Here is a 20,714-nt window from a genome sequence, read left to right as displayed (position 1 = left end):
ATCATCTGAGGCAAGTATTCTTATGCTTATCTTAAAGTGAGGAAATTAAAGCTTAAAAAAGTTACATAATTTTCCCAAGATTAAAAGTAACTGGTGAAAACATTACTTAAACCCAGGCCTTGTGACTCCAAAGGCTATGCTCCTCCCATATAGTTGTCATATTTCCCAAGTGCCTGGGCAATCATCTGTGCTCAGGAAGGCTTTAAAAATTGGGAGATTGGGATTGATATATACATGCTACTATATGTAAAATAGATAACTAATGGGGACCTAGTGTATAGCACAAGGAACTCTACTGAATACTCTCTAATGACCTATATGGGAAAAGAATCTTAAAAGGAGTTGATATATGTATATGCATAACTGATTCACTTTGCTGTACAGCAGAAACTAACACAACATTGTAAATCAACTATACTCCAATAAAAATTAATTTTAAAAAACAATAAGAGGGCTTCCCTGGTGGCGCAGTGGTTGAGAGTCCGCCTGCTGATGCAGGAGAAACGGGTTCGTGCCCCGGTCTGGGAAGATCCCACATGCTGCGGAGCGGCTGGGCCGGTGAGCCATGGCCGCTGAGCCTGAGCGTCCGGAGCCTGTGCTCCGCAACGGGAGAGGCCACAACAGTGAGAGGCCCGCGTACCGCCAAAAAAAAAAAAAAAAAAAGGATAAAAATAAACAGAAAAAATTGTATTTAATAATGTAGGTAATGTATGATTTTAAAGCAATAATGATTGTCTCTAAATGAGAAATGGATCAAAACACTTAAAAGTGAATCTTTGGTGTAGTAGTTGTTGTCATGATTGCTTTATTTTATTTATTCCCTCCCCTTTGAAGAATGAAATCTATGAATAATGAAGATGGTGCTGTGACTCCTTAAAATAATTTCTGTTTTGCAGGGAGGAGTAAGTCTAAAGTACATATCACCAGTGTTTCTCTTAGCATGTCACTGTTGCAATTAATCAAGTTAAAATATAAACAATGGCTAACCTTAGGTTCCAAATTCTGCATAACATTCCTTACCTCCTAGACAGGGTTCATCCGGTATACGGGGGACTCCTAGGCCAACACTGGCTCAGGATTATCCATTTAGATTTCTGCAAGCTCGAGTCCTAACTGTGGCCAGGACTTGGCACCAGGAATTTCAAGTACATAAAGTAAATAACAAGATATAAGCTCTGATTCCTTTGGATTAGGGAGGTGGGGGCCAGATTTTTCCTGTTTTGTTATTATGCTTCAGGACAGAATCACCTCACCAGAGCGCCACTCTCTTAGTCTGTGGAGGAGCTATAAAGCCACTCCCTGCCCCAAAGTACAAAGAGAGTGGTAAATGCTTGAGTACTTGTAACGGGACAGTAAAGTCAGATATTATCAAGTCTTCTGTGTACACTGGTAAGTACATTGCTGGTCAGACCACTAAGTGGTAAATCAAAAGGGAAAACTTGGATTCCTAATGCAAAGGGAAATCAGTCATTTTTCTTAAGTGCTTCCACTAATAGCTTCTGACATGGTGTCTGATAATGCTTTGGGGGTTTGTCTACCAAATGTTGGCATTTGACACAAGCTGGGAGAGAGAGGCAATCCACACTTTCAGATCTGACTACTTTGTGTTGGCACGTTGTCTTCTTTCCTGTTGTTAAAAGTGCTCCATTCTATGCATTATGACAAAATTTCTTGATTCTCGTACTGTTGTCAGTTCTTTTTGCTAATTCCGCTCACAGCTGAATTCACAAGATTATAAACTTTAAGGGTTTCAAAAATCTCTTGTAGATATCCAGTTGAATGCCATCTGATCTACAGATGGAGAAACTAAGTCTGTCCTTTGTTATTTCCTAGTTTCCCCTCCAGCCTAGGGAATATCTATGGCCTTGTAACTGGTACGGTGAATTCAGAGCCGGGCAGAATTTTTCTTATCAGGTGGTGCGTTTAGGAATAGGCTTGAGGAGGTGGGGAACGGCTGCTGGAGGATTGAAATCCCAGAGCATGGCCCTGCTCTAACCCGAGTTTCTTACCAGTTTGTGCTCGTTTGTTCCCAAGGGCTAAGTGGGCGCCCTCACTCACCCCTAACTGCATTCAACTAAATCTACTATCTCTGATCACTCCTGAAATGCACAGCCCACTTCAGGATATTGTATCATTGTGCAGTCCGTGCCAGTGTCCGTGGGCTAAGAAAGTGTGTGTGTGTGTGTGTGTGTGTATGAGACAGAGACAGGGAGACACAGAGAACATAGGACAGAGAGAGAAAGAAAAAGGAAGAGAGAGAGAGCGGTGGGTAATGTACAAATAAAGGACTGGATACAAGCCTGACAGCACATCAATGAAGATGGTTTTCTTTGAAATACATAGATGAGTCACACTAGAAACAGTCACACTGCTGGACTAGATATAGTATAATTTGCATTTCCTGACACCAATAGATAAGGTGTCCTGATCAATTAAAAATATACTCAGAAGGAAAGGCTATAACCCAGAGGTTCCCAAACTTCCCAGGTTCAAGGGAATCTTTAGTGTGTAAGTAATTTTTTCACGAGGCCTCCAAGCTGTAGTTCCTCTTACTAAGTAGTCAGGTCCAAACAACTTACGTATTTCTGTTCTCTGTATTTGTATTTTTGATCTTTTTCAAATAACCTTGTAGTTGTTTGAAAAAATAATACACAAATTGAAAGGAAAATAGTATTTTTATTTCATTCTTGAATAACCACAATCACTTAATAATGAGGTGCATATGCCTGCTACGCACTGCACTGCTCAACCCTTGCAATCAGATCGCACATCGTCCCTTCATTTCCTGTTCTACCTCAACCAATTTTTGTGCACTACTCGCTTTTTAACATTGAAATGGTCAAAAACCCAGCTTTGCAAACATGTAGCATCATCAAATAGAACACAGCCTTATCTGATATAAAAATTGTGAACTACATCCAGCTAATGCTTTGTTTGGTGTTCAACAGACATGGAGTATCACTGTGCTTTCCTCAAATTTTTAAAATAACTCAGTTCCTCTACACACAAATTGGGGAATGACAGCCCTGGCCTCATGTTCTAACCCCCTATATTATCCTAATAAACCAAAGTGGGCACTCAATCTGACTTCAGTACATTATATATTTGCATCTTACTTTTTTGAAGTAGAGGCAGCAATATAAAATGCCCAAGAAAAGAACACTAGTTTGTAACCCCATGGTTAAAAATTGGTAACTTTGATGCAACTGACAGTGATTTCTCAACTCATTTAGTAATTTTGTATTGCTTAAGTTATTTTGCTTGATGTTTTTTATAAACTCACTTTCATCCAGTGACACTTCACCAATTTAGTCATATTTTTTATTTTTATTACTTATTTCTTTCATATTTAGTCAGCTTTGAGGAGGCTTTCTTCATTAAAATAATGATGATGATGATGATGATGTTTCACTGCTTTTAAAACCTCCAACAAAGGAATGGCCAATTTTTTTTTGAATATTCACATAAGGAGCAATAGCATTTTTAATATTAGTTTTGCATTAGCATGTGAAATAGCACTCCAATAATCTGTGGCATTACTGTACTTTTCACCCTAATAACAGTTCCTACTATGTTTTCAATCACTCTGTCTAAAGAACAGCAGTCACTGACTGGAAATGATTTTTAGTTAAAGGAAATAATAAAAGCAGACAATACTTTTTCTAAAAAGCACTTATTAATTTTTTAATCATTTTGGTTTCATATAATTATCAATACTTAAAGGAGTGATTGGAAGCATTAATTTTTATCAGCATTGAAGGCAGTATTTGAGTGTATATGTGTTCATGTATCCTAATGTTTGCTTTTCCAAACATGGGAACAACTCAAATGAGACTATGGTGACACACCAAATAGATCTGAAGCAAAAACTTAAAGAAATTTAAAAAAAAGTCCTTAAGCGTGACTTTGAAACCTATTTTTCTCCTTTTTTCTTTTTCTCTCTTTCCCTTTCACCATCATTCTTACATTTCCCTACTCATTTCCCTCACTTGCTAGAAGACAACCTTTACCTGTACATGTCTAGTTGCCCCGATGACTCTGAGGCCAAATAAATAAGCCCAAAGTTGTCAAGGCAGATAGCCACAAAAATATCAGATTAAAGAAAAATCTCATGAAGATGTAAAACTAACATAGCAACATCTATTTGGAGATGAGAATGTCCCAAGCACTGTGTTAAATGCTTTTTATATATTAGTTGATTCTTACAACAGGTTCTACTTCTAGCTTCAATTTTAGAGAGAAGGAAACTGAGACACAGAAACAAATTACTTGTGTAACATCATACTTCTGGCAATTAGCCAACACTGAAATTCTAACTCAGGTGGCTGACTCACAGCCACCCCACTGTCCCATGAAAAGCCCCAGGGATGTTTACTTCTCAGAGAAGGCTGGCTGCATCCGGCCCACACTGAGTAACAGTGGTGACCTGAGGAGAGAATTTCTATTTGTTGCACATTTGATAGAAAGTCATTTTGAAGAAGGACTCTCTCACCCAGGATATTAGCTCCCAGAAGATATTTGCTCAATTATTTTTTTAATTAAAAAGACATAAGGTGATTAATTAATTCATTTTACCTAACAGGAAATCAATCCTTTGCCAAATATTTATGCAATTGATAGTACAGTCCAAGCATGAAGCTAGGAGCTATGAGAAAATGAGAGACAAGTCAAAGAAAATGACCTATTGTGGGGAAACATCTAGGTCATATGATCCAGTGAATCAACACTGTAATGCAGTCCCCTCATGTGGGGAACATGCTAAATTCTGTAGGAGGCAAAAGAATAGCAAGCCCTCTGTGGAGTCAAGCTGTCATGATGCCTCTATGGACCATCTCTGGCCCTTATAAGGGCCCTCTCAGTTTCCTCCCTTGCCAGTGCACTTCCACCACTCCTCTGCCCACTGGAGTTCTTTTCATCCTTCAAAACCTGGAGCAAAGGACTTCCCTGGTGGTGCAGTGCTTAAGACTCTACCTGGCCAGAACACTCTATGACATAAATCACAGCAGGATCCTTTTTGATCCACCTCCTAGAGAAATGGAAATAAAAACAAAAATAAACAAATGGGACCTAATGAAACTTAAAAGCTTTCGCACAGCAAAGGAAACCATAAATAAGATGAAAGACAACCTCAGAATGGGAGAAAATATCTGCAAATGAAACAACTGACAAAGGATTAATCTCCAAAATTTACAAGCAGCTCATGCAGCTCAATATCAAAAAAAACAAACAACCCAACCCAAAATGGGCAGAAGACCTAAATAGACATTTCTCCAAAGAAGATATACAGATTGCCAACAAACACATGAAAGAATGCTCAACATCATTAATCATTAGAGAAATGCAAATCAAAACTACAGTGAGATATCATTTCACAGCGGTCAGAATGGCCATCATCAAAAAATCTACAAACAATACATGCTGGAGTGGGTGTGGAGAAAAGGAAACCCTCTTGCACTGTTGGTGGGAATATAAATTGATACAGCCACTATGGAGAACAGTATGGAGGTTCCTTAAAAAACTACAAATAGAACTACCATATGACCCAGCAATCCCACTACTGGGCATATACCCTGAGAAAACCATAATTCAAAAAGAGTCATGTACCACAGAGTTCATTGCAGCTCTATTTACAATAGCCAGGACATGGAAGCAACCTAAGTGTCCCTCGACAGACGAATGGATAAAGAAGATGTGGCACATATATACAATGGAATATTACCCAACCATAAAAAGAAACGAAATTGAGTTATTTGTAGTGAGGTGGATGGACCTAGAGTCTGTCATACAGAGTGAAGTAAGTCAGAAAGAGAAAAACAAATACTGTATGCTAACACATATATATGGAATCTAAAAAAAAAAAAAAAAAGTGGTCATGAAGAACCTAGGGGCAGGACGGATATAAAGATGCATACCTACTAGAGAATGGACTTGAGGATACGGGGAGGGGGAAGGGTAAGCTGGGACAAAGTGAGAGAGTGGCATGTTCATATATGCACTACCAAACGTAAAATAGATAGCTAGTGGGAAGCAGCCACATAGCACAGGGAGATCAGCTCTGTGCTTTGTGACCACCTAGAGGGGTGGGATAGGGAGGGTGGGAGGGAGGGAGACGCAAGAGGGAAGAGTTATGGGGATATGTGTATATGTATAACTGATTCACTTTGTTATAAAGCAGAAACTAACACACCATTGTAAAGCAATTATACACCAATAAAGATGTTAAAAAAAAAAAAAAGATCTTAGCGGCTTCAAAATACATATACAGGGCTTCCCTGGTGGCGCAGTGGTTGAGAGTCCGCCTGCCGATGCAGGGGACGCGGGTTCGTGCCCCGGTCTGGGAAGATCCCACATGCCGCAGAGCGGCTAGGCCCGTGAGCCATGGCCACTGAGCCTGTGCTCCGGAGCCTGTGCTCCGCAAGGGGAGAGGCCACAACAGTGAGAGGCCCGCCTACCGCAAAAAAAAAAAAAAAAAAAAAAAAATACATATACAATTTTGGAGACAATCCTCCACGTGTGCCAATGATGACACAATGGTTTCCTAGAAGTGAATCAGGATCCAATGGAGAGAGGAGGGATGATTCTCCATGCCTACTTTTCCACCACACACCCTCTCTCTTCCACTGGTGACCAAGCACTGGCAGCAGGTAGAAGGATGGACAGCACAGCCAGAGCCCTGGCAGGATGCTAGGGACTGGTACTGGCCCCGGCAGTGCTGCAGCAGCACCTGTGGTGGCCGCAGTGTCTTTGTTCCTCATCCCAACTCCGCTCCACCAGCTGCTGTGCGGCCTTGTGTCACACCACTACACCCATCTGAGCTTCAGCTTCGTATGTTTATGAAACACCATGTTTGACAAGGTGATTATTTCCTGGTCTGCTGCTCTATTCCACTCTACGGGTAGTGGAGAGAGGCTAGAGGTAGCAGCACAGTCCAGAATGCAAAACTCCATCCACTAAAGGATCCGATTTCAGCCACTCTGCCAAAAGCTACAGTCTTGACAACAGTTGTACTATAATTTAGAACCAGCTCCGAGTGAGGGGGTGGGAACATACCAAGCACAGGGTTAAACAAGTGACCTGAACATTTCTCTTCTCACATTCACAACACCAGAAACCAGCTACAGAGGATTCGAATGGAGCAAATCCCTTAATCTTTCAAGTTCTTTTTCCTAATTTGCTAGAGCAGCCAAGGATGGGGTGGGGCTTTCACTTGTGAATAAAAGGTTCTGCTTCATTGTCCCCACGCAGGAGAGCATGGCCAAGCGAGTTGCAACTGTGGGAGCTGGGGTCAGTGGCCTGGCCTCCATCAGGTGCTGTCTGGAGGGAGGACTAGAGCCCACCTGCTTCGAGAGGAGCGACGACCTTGGGGGGCTGTGGAGATTCACCGTAAGTGGGGCTTCGACAGCTCTGTTGTGTGTCCGTTGGAAAAGGGCTGGACTGGTGCACAAAGAGATTGAATTTCTTCCACAAGGGCTGGCGCCCATAGGCACCAGAAACATCTGCTGAACAGGGGGACAGAAAGGGCCATTGAAAATGATTTAAAAAAAAAAAAAAAGAAGCAGGGAGTAGCCTGAATTGGGATGGGAGGTGCATCAGCCACCTTGCAAACTTCATCCGGGGCCAAGAGGAATAAAGATGCCTGTGAAGGGTAGAAGAGGATGGAGTGGCTGGGACGAACCAGGAAAGCTCGGGACAAGCAGGGCAGGAGCAGAGCCTGGGGGTCAGAAGCAAGCGACTCCAGTGTTGGGGGCAAAGGTATAAACACAGCACAGGAATTTCTGCCTCGGCCTAAAAGACTGAGCTGCTTATACGTGCTTCTTTTTCCAGCTCTGCTCTATATGAAGTAAAGCGACACAAGACTCAGTGTAGGATGAGTCCTATACTCAAGGTCTTGTTGTCCAGGCAATTCCAATCCATGTCAAGAACAATCGGAGGTGAAGGATGTGAGGAGTTTGGAGGCTTTTTTGTTGCCTGAGCAAAAAAAATAATAATATTCTCAGGACTACAGTATGCATTGGAGAGGGAAAAGGGGTGAGGTAGGAGGAAAGGCAACTATAAAGACCACCCTTGACTGGCCTGGGGTCTAGGGAAACCACAGGGGCCCTGCTGGAGGCCACTGAAACCCTGTGAGCTCCACGGCTCAGCCAGGGAGTCATTTGCATCAGATCTCCCCAAACCTCCTATTTTCCCTTCTTATCAGGAGAGCAAGAACATATCCCATGAGCTTTAAATGTGCTAAGGAGAAAGCAGTCAGGAAGAGTGAAAAGGAGCAAGGTGTCAGATATCCTGGCCTCAGAGTCCCAAGGGACTGAGAGAAAGCAACACTTAGCATTCCCTTATTATAGAAGGGTAGAACTTGGAACAGGAATAAAGTAATTATTTTCTAATTCAGTGAGCAAAGCTCCAGAGAGGCCAAGGTTCCTAGTTTAGTCCCAGCATAGAGCAGCTTGGCTCACATAAAGAAGAACTGCATATCTTGAAATGTGTCCAACCACCAAATGTGACCGTCAATGCACAGAGACCTCCCCAAGGGGCCTAGGGAAAAGAGAACATCTGTTCCCATGATTCAAACCACATACATTCCAAAAGGGGAGCAGAAACCTGACACAAATGCCATAACTCTAGCCTCTCATGCCCATTGAAAACATTGCTAATCAAACACTATACCCTTCCCCTAATGAGCCTCACAATCCTTCTTAACACAGTATTCCAGATAAGTACTACTACTCCATTGGGGTTGAGGGTTAGCTTTCAGGATAAAACTGCCAGAGTAGAGTTATTTGGTTAAAGTAATCTCAATCAAAGCAAAAAGTAAGCCCAGAGACCTTGGCATACCAGACAAAAATTCTCCTAATATAAATCACAGATACCCAATTATTAACACACACACATAAAAAACTATTGATGTAAGAATCAACAGAAATGAGTTCTAGATACAGCTGTGCCCAACTGGCTGTGTGATTGGGCAGGTCAAACACCTATGCACAAAGCGCTGTGAGGGACACAAAAATGAGAAACAGTCATCCTGCCTCAGGGAGCTGTCAGTCTGATGGGAAAAGGGCAGGATCTTGTAAGTCAGAAACGGTGCTATGGGTATTTAAGTGAGGTCAGGATTACATTCACTTGTGGGAAGCCAAGAAAGGCTTCATGGAGGAGATGGTGTGTGGTGGACTTTGAAGGATTTCAACAGGCAAATGAGATTGAGTGGGAGATGCCAGGGAGGAAACCGTAAAGAAAAAGTACTGGGCATGCTTGGAAAATAAAAAGAGCTTATTGGTGTGTGTGGTACTTGTAAGAGAAATAATGAAAGGGGAGGACAGTGGCTGAATGTTTGGGCAAGGGATTCGTACTCAATTTAGAAAGCAATGGATGATGAGCAGAATTAAGATGTCTTTCTGTTGTTGTTGTGTTTGTTTTGTTTGCATGATAGGAAAACCCATATATGTTTACAGGTAAAGAGAAAATATCTGGATGATAGGAAATGATTGAATATGTAAGCCCAAATTGAGACAAGATCCTGGTAGAAAAAGGAAGAAGTGGAATTGCAGGCCCAAGTGGAAGGATTTGCCTCAGAAAAGTGGAGAGGCACACTTTTCTCAGAGACAGAAGGGGAAGGAAAAAGAAAAATAGAGGCCCTTGTGAGGCACGTGATAGGACATCAAAAGGATGAGAAAGAGGGTGACCCAGCAGTAGCCTGAGTAAAATGGTACCCAGTTACCAACTTGTTTCAGTCCCCATTACCTCATCTGTAAAGTAAGAACGCAGAGTCAGTTTAAAAAATAGATAAAAGCTAAATTACTAGGTCCTGGGAGGCAGGAAAAACCATCCCCACCTTCATTCAGCAGCCCTCTCTTGACAGAGCAGCCTCTTTAAGGCACCTCTGTACTACCTTGAGATTCCTCTAAAGCCTGACTGAAAATCTCTAAACTAAGTGATCATAAAGGGGACTTCCAGCTCTAAAATGCTATGACTCTCCTGGGTCTTTCTAGAGACATCCCTTCCCCCTTCTACCCCAGCAGATACACACACACAAACACACACACATGCACGCACGCACACACACACCACCAAAGACTGTTAGAGGGGTCTCTGCAATCAAAGCAAGTGGCCCATTCAAAACCTGCAGAATTAGAGAGTCTGCTCGGGCAAGGGCTGTGCTTACCACAAAATGTACAAGGGGGATCCTTAGTGCCTGTTCTGGGTGAAAGGGGCGTAATGCAAAAATAAACAGGCAAACTGCAGAAACCCAATAAAATACATACGAAGAAGGTTTCCATTTACAAATAGAGAGATGCCCCCAACATTACAGAGATTATAAACTACTGCACTTAATTCGATACTCACATGGGCATAACTCTGGCCTCTTCCAGACCACAGTCTTAAACTGAGAGGAAGCAGACAAAGGTTGCAATGGAAAAGAAAGTCCATCCTTCATTGGGGCAGGGGAGGCGTTGGCATCGTTTAAAAAGAAAAGGGATACATTGATAAAGAACCCACCTGTGACCACCAACTCAAGTAGCACCAGGAGGTAAGTGCGGAACATCTGTTCCACAACCAACTCTCTCAGGCTCTTGAGAGGAAAGGGAGGCTTAGAACAAACAGTAATGCTATTGGCTGATTATCTCGATTGTAGAAGAATACTCGAAGAAATAAAATGTCAGGAATTGTTCTGTCACTCCTAACTAATATTACTCTTAGAGAATTTTAGCATAGGAAGGAGCCTTGAGAAATAGCCTTAATGTAGAACGACACTGACATCCTCTAGAAGTAATTATACTATGCTGATAGAAACACATTCTGCTTCACCCATTACATCTCTGTAACAATAACCCTCCCTGGAATGACGTGCTTCCTTATGCGCATCGAGGTCTTTTCTTCTGCACATGTAACCTTTCACTTATTCCACATTTATTGAGCACCTACTATGCGCCTTATGCACCACATATTTTTAGATTCAGTGAGGGCAATGATGAAGTGTAATACTTCACCCCCTTAAATCAGTAAGGAATTCTTCAGCTATTTCTTCGTTAGGCACGTTAAGCCTGATTCTTACAGGGGCTGAAATGATTTGTTAATTGGGTACCATTTTACTTCTTCTTAAAAGCCTTATTTCTAAAAGTTCAGTAATCTTAGTAGGTTTCCTTTTATTCATATATTAAACAAACATTTATTGAATTCATATTATCTTGGAGAGGATACACCTGACAGGCCCCTAACCTCTTGGGGGTTCCTCAAATCTCCTCTGAGGTTTCCACAGCTCCCCTGTGCTGTAGATCTGAAAACAGATCTACAGACTCTGGACAGATTGTAGACAGTCTGGCTCTCCATAGGGAGAGGAAGTGACAAAGTAAAATGTGTTCTGGCTGTTCAAAGGAGAAGAAAAGAAGGAAATAATTGTTCTTAAGAACAAGAGCTGAACTTCCCTCGTGGCACAGTGGTTAAGAATCCACCTGCCAATGCAGGGGACATGGGTTCGAGCCCTGGTCCGGGAAGATCCCACAGGCCACGGAGCAACAAAGCCCATGCACCACAACTACTAAGCCCTGTGTGCTACAACTACTGAAGCCCACGCACCTAGAGCCCGGGCTCCACAACAAGGGAAGCCACCACAGTGAGAAGCCCGCGCACCGCGATGAAAAGTAGCCCCCTCTTGCCACAACTAGAGAAAGCCCGCACACAGCAACGAAGACCCAACGCAGCCAAAAAAAAAAAAAAAAAAAGAACAAGAGCTGTGAATGTTGTGCATTGAGAGAATGTCTCTATGTATCTATATAGGAGTGACTTTTATTATCATTTTATATCTATTTTTTTAAATGAGAAAGGAGAAACCTCTGACCTGACAAAGGTTTCTTCCCATTGCCTATAATCCTCTCTGGAGGACACAAAGCTTGAGAAAGTAAATTTCCACGGTAACTGTGGAAGAAGAATATTACAAATAACAGTTAACATTTTTTGAGAGCTTACCAGGCACTGTTCTAAATGCATTAGAACTGTCATTTCACTTTATCCTAGGGGTTATGTAGTATTGTTATTCCTATTTATAGAAGAGGAAACTGAGACACAGAGAGGTTAAGAAAATTCCCAAGGTCACCCAGCTAAAAATATAGAGCTTGAATATGAACCCAGGCTGTCTGACTCCGTGGTCTGTGCTGACAAGAACTATACTCCATGCATTTCCAGAGTCTGTGCCACAGCTCAGGAATAAGGGCAGGCAAATCCTGGACTGTCCATGGAATCCCATGAAGTATTCTAGTGAATATGATGTCTTTCCCATTGTATTGCAGGACCAAGTGGACCAGGAAGCCAGAAACCCCTCCATTCTTGCCTTTATTATTTTCCCCCTCTGTACAATCCATTTCTCTTCCCCTCTCATTCAGTTTTACCTTCAACACAAAAATCTTTCCCCTAAGTGCCCCCATCAATTCTCAGGAAAAATGTGCTTCCACATACAGAGTGCCACACAGAGGGTAATTGGCACACACAGAGAGACAATGCCAAGAGTGCCTGCAGCCGGGGGTCCCAGCAGGGCCTGAGAATCACTGGGGCAGTTTGTTCACTGAGGCAAACACTGGAGGGGAGGGCTTAGGACCTGCAAACCCCATTCAGAAGTGGCACGGACTGGTACTCTCTGAATATATCTGAAACACTCCAGACCTTGTATTTTACCAGGAGAAACAATCAGTGGGAGGCAAGAGAGACAGAGCAAAGTGGTGTTGGATTCCATCCTAAAGGTCAGGTTTCCATACTAAGCTACAGTTTCTCCTCAGCTGGCATCTGTGAAACATTACTTCACATTAGGCTTCAGTGTTTCCTGGAAGGTTTTCTTCTTCCTGCCTTTACAATGATTTTCCAAAATTTTGTGCAGCAGAGTTGTTGGTTTTTTTCTTTTCTATTTTTGTTTGTGGGTTCATTTGTTTTAAGGTCCCCATGGTTCCCTGACTTATCCAATTCCAATGAGTCTCTACTACTCTTTGATTTTTAAACGTGCCATTATAAAATGTTTAAAATTTTTTTGAACTACCTTTATGGAAATCTTTACAACATGATATTATGCACATCTCTACCCCCCTTTTAACAGTATGTATTCCAAATTTAGCCTTTTATTGTTGTTAACTAGAAATTGGCGTTTTTAACGAAGTATTATTTACAATGTGATGCTCTCAGATGCCAGAGAAAAGTGAGGGAGCTTTGGTCATACACAAACTGACCCCAGAATGTTTATAATTGATGTTTTTCTCCTTTTACTATAGTTTCTTCCCCTTCTGTTTGCTCTCAACTTCTCAATATTACAGCTCTTTAGAGCTATTCCCATTCTCTTTTTCCTATAACCCAGAGGAAACTTGATCACTTTTAACTACACCAAACCAGCACTAAATTTAATTCTAATACTTGGCTTCAAGTTTAAGGATGTTCTAAATCTGTGTTGTCCAATAAGGTAGCCACCAGCCACATGTAACTGTGGAATGCAGTTGATATGACTAAGGAACTGAATTTTTTATTTAATTTAGTTTTAATTCATTTTAATTTTAAAACCAATACTCAATTCAGTTACTGAAGAATTTTTAAGTGTATTTGTTAACAATTTGGGTATGTAAATCCACTTTTTCAAGTGAAAATTTAGCATTTGGATTCAGATGTTTAAAATATATACTAGAGGGCCTCCCTGGTGGCGCAGTGGTTGAGAGTCCGCCTGCCGATGCAGGGGATACGGGTTCGTGCCCCGGTCTGGGAGGATCCCATATGCCGCGGAGCGGCTGGGCCCGTGAGCCATGGCTGCTGAGCCTGCGCATCCGGAGCCTGTGCTCCGCAACGGGAGAGGCCACAACAGTGAGAGGCCCGCATACCACAAAAAAAAAAAAAAAAAAAAAAAAAAAAAAAAAATATATACTAGATTTAGAAGACTTAATATGAGAAAAAAGTTTTAATACTTCATTAATAATTTTTATATTGATTACACATTGAAATTATAAAATTTTGGATATATTGAGTAAAATAAAATATACCATTAAAATTAATTTCATCTGTTCCTTTTTACCTTTTTTAATGTGGCTATTGGAAATTTTTAAAGTGCATGTGTGGCCTGCATCACATTCCTATCAGGCAAGACAGCTCTAGAGTATTGTTATTCAAAGCGTGGTCCATGACCCAGCAGCATCTGCGTGGGAGCTTGTGAGAAACACAGAATCTCAGGCTCACCCAGTCCTACTAAGTCAGCATCTACATGTTAATAAGATTCCCCGAGCAATTCTTAACAAGATTTAGAAGCACAAATCTAGAGAGCTGTGCTTCTCAAACTCTGGAGAAGAATCAGGTTTGTTTTAATTTCCAAGAAATTACAGACAATCATATTTGTGAAATATAATAAAATGAACTATTAGAAAGGTGAAAATGAAATAAAGAAAAATTTCAAAACATAAATTCAAACTTCTTTAAAAGTGTGCACAAGGCAATTACTATAGAGAATCACTATTACACTTGTAACTTTTTGCTAAACAAAACCATATGTGTGAAATATCAGTTCTCCATATTAAACACCTGTAGGTACACTTTCACTACACATTGTACATATTAATACTTAAGGTTTATAATGTGATAATTAAGCTTGCTTCTTGTTTGTCATTTTATCTAATCTGGGCTAGATGGATGAGAGCACTCCTCCCAAGAGATAACATATATCTAAACTGTTTCTAAATTTTGCTTAACAACACACATAGCAGAGAAATGAGGCTCACAGAATATGAGAATGGAATGGAAGAAAAGATTTTAAAGAAACCTCAGCAAGCTCAGGATATTCATTTTTTAAACTGTTATCCAAAATGAAGCAAGTAGTGCTGTATTTTTAAAATTTAACTTCAGTCCTTTATCAGTAGTCAATTCTGATCGTTTATTCTGTAAAATTATAAGTGAATATCAATTATCTTTCAATGAAAGAAAATAATTATAGCTTCTATGCACTTTTGGAAAATAGTTTTCAAACTAACCTTAAAATGTTACACATTGGGGACGTCCCTGGTGGCGCAGTGGTTAAGAATCCGCCTGCCAATGCAGGGGACATGGGTTCGAGCCCTGGTCCGGGAAGATCCCACATGCCACGGAGCAACTAAGCCCGTGCATCACAACTGCTGACCCTGTGCTCTAGAGCCCGCGAGCCACAACTACTGAGCCCGTGTGCCACAACTACTGAAGCCCACATACCTAGAGCCCGTGCTCCGCAACAAGAGAAACCACCACAATGAGAAGCCCACTCACCGCAACTAGAGAAAGGCCACACGCAGCAACGAAGACCCACACAGCCAAAGATAAATAAATAAATCATTTTTTAAGATTAATTTAGGGCTTCCCGGTGGCGCAGTGGTTGAAAGTCCGCCTGCCGATGCAGGGGACACGGGTTCGTGCCCCGGTCTGGGAGGATCCCACGTGCCGCGGAGCGGCTGGGCCCGTGAGCCATGGCCGCTGAGCCTGCGCGTCCGGAGCCTGTGCTCCGCAACGGGAGAGGCCACAGCAGTGAGAGGCCCACGTACTGAAAAAAAAAAAAAAAAAAAAAAAAAAAAAGATTAATTTAAAAAGAAAGTCCTACACTGTAATGTAGTCTTACCTGCATTACTAGTACTCAGTTCAAATCCCACACAACTCATCACATGACTTAGACAAAACCAAGACTGATCTATGTCCCGTTCATCACGAAGGAGTCCACGTGCCTGGATACTGAGCAATGTCAAATTATAGCTATAAAAGTTTCTAGATGCTTACTCTCACCTTCTGTACTTATATTGTCATAGACTGGTAGTAAAAAGTTCGTATCGGTCTGGCTCTGCTGACTACATCTTTGCTTCTTTTTTTTTTTTAATTTGGTTGTGCCAGGTCTTAGTTGAGACGTGCGAACTCTTAGTTGTAGTTGTGGCATGCATGTGGGATCTAGTTCCCTGACCAGGGATCAAACAGGGGCCCCCTGCATGGGGAGCTCAGAGTCTTAACCACTGCACCCCCAGGGAAGTCCCTACATCTTTGAGTAGCACTGCTTTAGATCTTCCTACAGAATGAAAGATCAGGATTTAAATAGTCATCTTTCTCAGAAGCCATTTAGATTCCAGTTTTCTAGATTTATTCTGGATAAATGGGGCTGTCAGATGTGGAGTCACAAATAAGCAAGATAACTCATCAGTTGATGAGATCGGTATCATTAGTTCAAACTACAAAGGTATGTTTATAATTTTATTTTCTGTTATCACTACATATTTCATGCAGACCTAGACTCAATCCTTTTGAGGGAACAAAGTAAGTCCTCTCCATATGTGAGGTTTATGTTCACGTTCCTACTTGTTCACACAAATAAAATAATTTTTGTTTCACAGGAGAAAAGAACTATACATATACAAGATGGTAAACAATATTAAAATACTAAGGACTTTCCCACTGAAATTAGAACAATTCTTTATAATACATCTAAAAGACAGAGGTAATGTACAAACCTAAATGAATAACTAAAACTGCCCACTATTCAACCTTGTAGTAGTTGTCTGAGATGTTGCTATTTGCTAGTTACCCAAGTCAAAACTGGAGTGGGAAATTGTTTAGTGTTTTACCATACTCACAGTTGTCCAATCTGGAAACCTTTGACCTGCTTCCTCTCCCAAACCTTAAATCCAAACAGTTTCACAATCCTATGCATTCTACCTCTCTGCTACCTAACAAATCCCATCTCTCTCAGTTTCAACTGCCACTGCCTTTGCTCAGGCCCTCATTGGCAATCACATGGATTTGTGTTTCAGGTTCTTAACTAGCCTCATTTCCGTCCTTTCCAGATCCCTCTAAGTTATCTTTTGTAGAAACAGAATTATCTTTTCAAAATTTAATATGAATCACTTCCATGAATTTCTATAAAATTCAAATTCCTTAACTTCAGATACAAAATCCTTCATAATCTGAACCCCCTTTCTCCATAATCCTTTCAACAATACCTCATGAAACCAAAGCAATCGTTCATCATCTAGATACTTCCCAGCTCTGGTGTATTTCCATATTCTCCTGTATTTTGCAGTGATGCTGTGTGAATCTGGACAGGTGAGTTTATCCCAGGTTTGTTAGCATGTAATAAATGAAATTGTAATTCTGATCATGATATTCATAGTGGGGTCCAATATTCATCATCTTTCAAGTAAGTGCAGGATAGCAAATTCCATTAGAAAGTAGCAGGTAGCGGGCTTCCCTGGTGGCACAGTGGTTGAGAGCCCGCCTGCCGATGGAGGGGACACAGGTTCATGCTCCGGTCCGGGAGGATCCCACATGCCATGGAGCGGCTGGGCCCATGAGCCATGGCCACGGGGCCTGCTCGTCCGGAGCCTGTGCTCTGCAACGGGAGAGGCCACAACAGTGAGAGGCCCGCATACCGCCAAAAAAAAAAAAAAAGAAAGTAGCAGGTAGCATACGTAAATTGTATGGTTCAACGTCTAAAAATTAACATCCATTTCATGTGTGTGCATGCACATGCACACATGCATACACACTCATGTGCATGCACTGTTTGTACAGGAACATGTTGAAGAAGGCAGAGCCAGCCTCTACAAGTCCGTGGTTTCCAACAGCTGCAAGGAGATGTCTTGTTACCCAGACTTTCCATTCCCAGAAGATTATCCACACTATGTGCCAAATTCTGTATTCCTGGAATATCTCAAAATGTATGCAAACCAGTTCAACCTTCTGAAATGCATTCAATTCAAGGTAAGAGAGGCACAAAACATCAGTTAGTAGTCAGGAAGTGTTTCCTACCTATTGTCTCTTATCTCTCTCTACCCTAGGTTCTGTAGATGAGAAAACGAACTGGCAAGATTGCTGACACCAGGTTGGATTCCTTTTCCCCTTTTACTTACAATCACCCTAATTAAATCTGGAGATACTTTGTCTAAGGATTCATATGTATAAACTTTTAGTTTGCAATGCTTACAACCAAGTATCCAAATGGACCTTAAAATTGTCAAACCATATTTTCAGTTTGGGCCAAATGCCTATACACAGGGACATTGAGAACTTCCTGCCAGGTCCTGGGTACATGCTTTTTACTATCCCTTTATATGAATGGATGTGTGCACTGGCCTATACACAAGAGAATGTCACTATTTGAAGGAAATCTTTCCTAGGTATCTTAGGGAATAGAAAAATCTTTGATATTTTCTCATTGGCCATACCCACCTCCCTTCCCATTTCAGAGGACAGAGACAGGAGGTAGGTAGAAGGACAAAGGCAAATAAATATATCCTCTTTCTCCTCTTTCTTTCTTCCTTTTTTCCTTCCTCTGCAAGAAACACATGAAAATCCATGTGTTTCCCTTCTATTACCCTCCCTATCAGAGATGGGAATGGTAGGGAATTCTTGGAGAATTACACAGAGAAAGTAACATGAATGGAAAGACTGACCAAAACAAGTACCATATAAGATTCACATTCACAACCTTAAAAGTACTCCTGATCAAAATGAAGTCACTATCTCAAAGAGATATCTGCACCTCCATGTTTATTACAGCATTATTTACAATGGCCAAGCCATGGAAACAACTGATGGATAAATGGATAAAGAAAATGTGATAGATGATAGATAGATAGATAGATGATAGATAGATACATAGATAGAACAATGGAATATTATTCAGCCATGGTAAACAAAGAAGAAAATCCTGTCTCTTGCAAACACATGGATGAACCTTGAGGGCATTATGCTAAGTGGAATAAGTCAGACAGAGAAAGACAAATTCTGTATGATCTCACTTATATGTAGAATCAAAAAAAAAAAAAAAAAAACTCATAGAAACAGAGAACAGATTGATGGCTGCCAGAAGTAGATGGGGGACGGGGAAGGGAAATGGGTGAAGGTAGTCAAAAATAATAGACTTCCAGTTATAAGATAAATGAGTTCTGGGGATGTAATATACAGTATTGTAACTATAGTTAACAATACTGTATTGTATATTTGAAAGTTGCTAAGAGAGTAGATCTTAAAATTTCTTATCACAAAAAAATAAATGATAACTATGTGGGGTGATGAATGTTAACTAAACTTATTGTGGTAATCATTTTACAATATACACATATGTCAAAACATTAGGTTGTACACTTTAAACTTATATGGTGTTATATGTCAATTATATCTCAATAAAACTGGAGAAAAATAAAAGTACTCCAGTTGTCCAAAGAATATTTCACCCCACTTCCTTATTTTCCAAGGGACAGAATAAAAATAAAACACTACCATAGTCAATGGATATAATCCACAAAAAATATATCTAATGCATCAGTTTCAGAATCTGAAGCATTTCCTTTACTACCTGTTTCCCAAGGCTGTTTTAAAATAACTTTAAAAAACTAGATGTTCACCAAATTTTTAAGAAAGTACACACAAGCAACTGTCTGTAAGAGGTTTTGTTTTTCCTTCCTCTCTATACATTCCAAATTTTCAATGATGAACACATTATTTTCAAGATAAAAATAAATTTATTTTGAACGTTTTTTTAATTAACTGGAAGTTTATATTTTAAAAAGACAATTGCTAATACAAACGTAGAACCCAACAAGCACTTCAAATATTATAAACCAGACAGTGAACCGTTAGGAGGGACTTGAGAAGTCTGTCTTCTTTGAAAACTGAAGAGGAAAGCAAGGCAGCAAAGTCTCTTGGTCAGTGGCTAATTTATGCTTTTAAACTTGACTTGTAAATTTCTTTAATATATTTTCTGAATCAGAATCTAGTACCCATGGATATACATGTACTCCATGAGAACAAAAATAGACCACAGTTGACCCTGGAGCAACACGGGGGTTTAGAGGTGCCAACTCTGTACAGTGGAAAATTCCCATTTCCTCCATTTCCCAGGTGCTTTTGTATTCACAGTTCCACATCCAGAGATTCAACCAATTACAAATCCTGTTGTATTGTAATATTTACTATTTTTAAAAATCCACTTATAAGTGGACCTCCGCAGTTCAAACCCATATTGTTCAAGAATCAACTGTATTTGAAATTTAGACAACTCCCAACAAATTCAGCCATAAAGTTAGCACTCTTCAGTAGTTCTCCAGATCTGGGAAAACTTCAACATCATAGTCTATAAGACCTTTCATAAACTAAGATACTTGGGACCAAATTTATATTTTCAATTATATATTCAATATTATCCGTGTTTCTATTAAACAAGCTGTTATAAAGGAGCCATCGTGTATGAGAACTATACATAACAGAAAAATAATTTTGAAAACATAGAAAGACCTAAGTCATAATCTTGGTTCTATCACTCACTGTAAGAATTTGAGGAAATCACTTAAAAATTCTGGACCACACCACCTCTCTTAAATACCCCTCTACAACTCGAAGCTTAGAATACTTCCATCCAGGAAATTATGATCAATCTGATAGTCCAATTTGATTTCTAGGGTTATGCTTATTAATTATGTTTCGTCTGTTCTCTAGAACATTTGAAATGTCAATTGGCACGTCAGCCAGCAGGCCCTTTCTGGAACCTTGAAAACTATTAACCATGTCTATGATTCTTTTTTCAGACTAAAGTCTTCAGTGTAACAAAACGCCCAGATTTTTCTGTTACCGGTCAATGGGAGGTAGTCACTCTGCATGAAGGGAAGCGAGAGTCAGCCATCTTTGATGCTGTCATGGTCTGCACTAGTTTCCTTACTAACCCATATTTGCCACTGGACTCCTTTCCAGGTATAGGCTTT

At 40.5% G+C, this 20,714-nt stretch overlaps 1 protein-coding gene across 1 annotated transcript in view; it reads left to right on the top strand.

The window, feature by feature from the left end:
• Positions 1–20,714, top strand: part of LOC307066610 (uncharacterized protein) — a gene marked incomplete at both ends in the record, with an annotated part of 87,276 nt that overhangs the window by 55,161 nt on the left and 11,401 nt on the right. Inside the window, 3 exon segments of the mRNA XM_079723810.1 lie at positions 7,179–7,383; positions 17,527–17,715; positions 20,541–20,703. Of these exon segments, the coding sequence (XP_079579936.1) occupies positions 7,179–7,383; positions 17,527–17,715; positions 20,541–20,703 (557 nt within the window).

The sequence above is a fragment of the Hyperoodon ampullatus genome, assembly GCF_949752795.1.
Source record: "Hyperoodon ampullatus genome assembly, chromosome: 2".
Classification (NCBI taxonomy): Eukaryota; Metazoa; Chordata; class Mammalia; order Artiodactyla; family Ziphiidae; genus Hyperoodon; species Hyperoodon ampullatus.
Note: the sequence above shows the minus strand (reverse complement) of the source record. Positions and strands in the feature narration are given on the sequence as shown.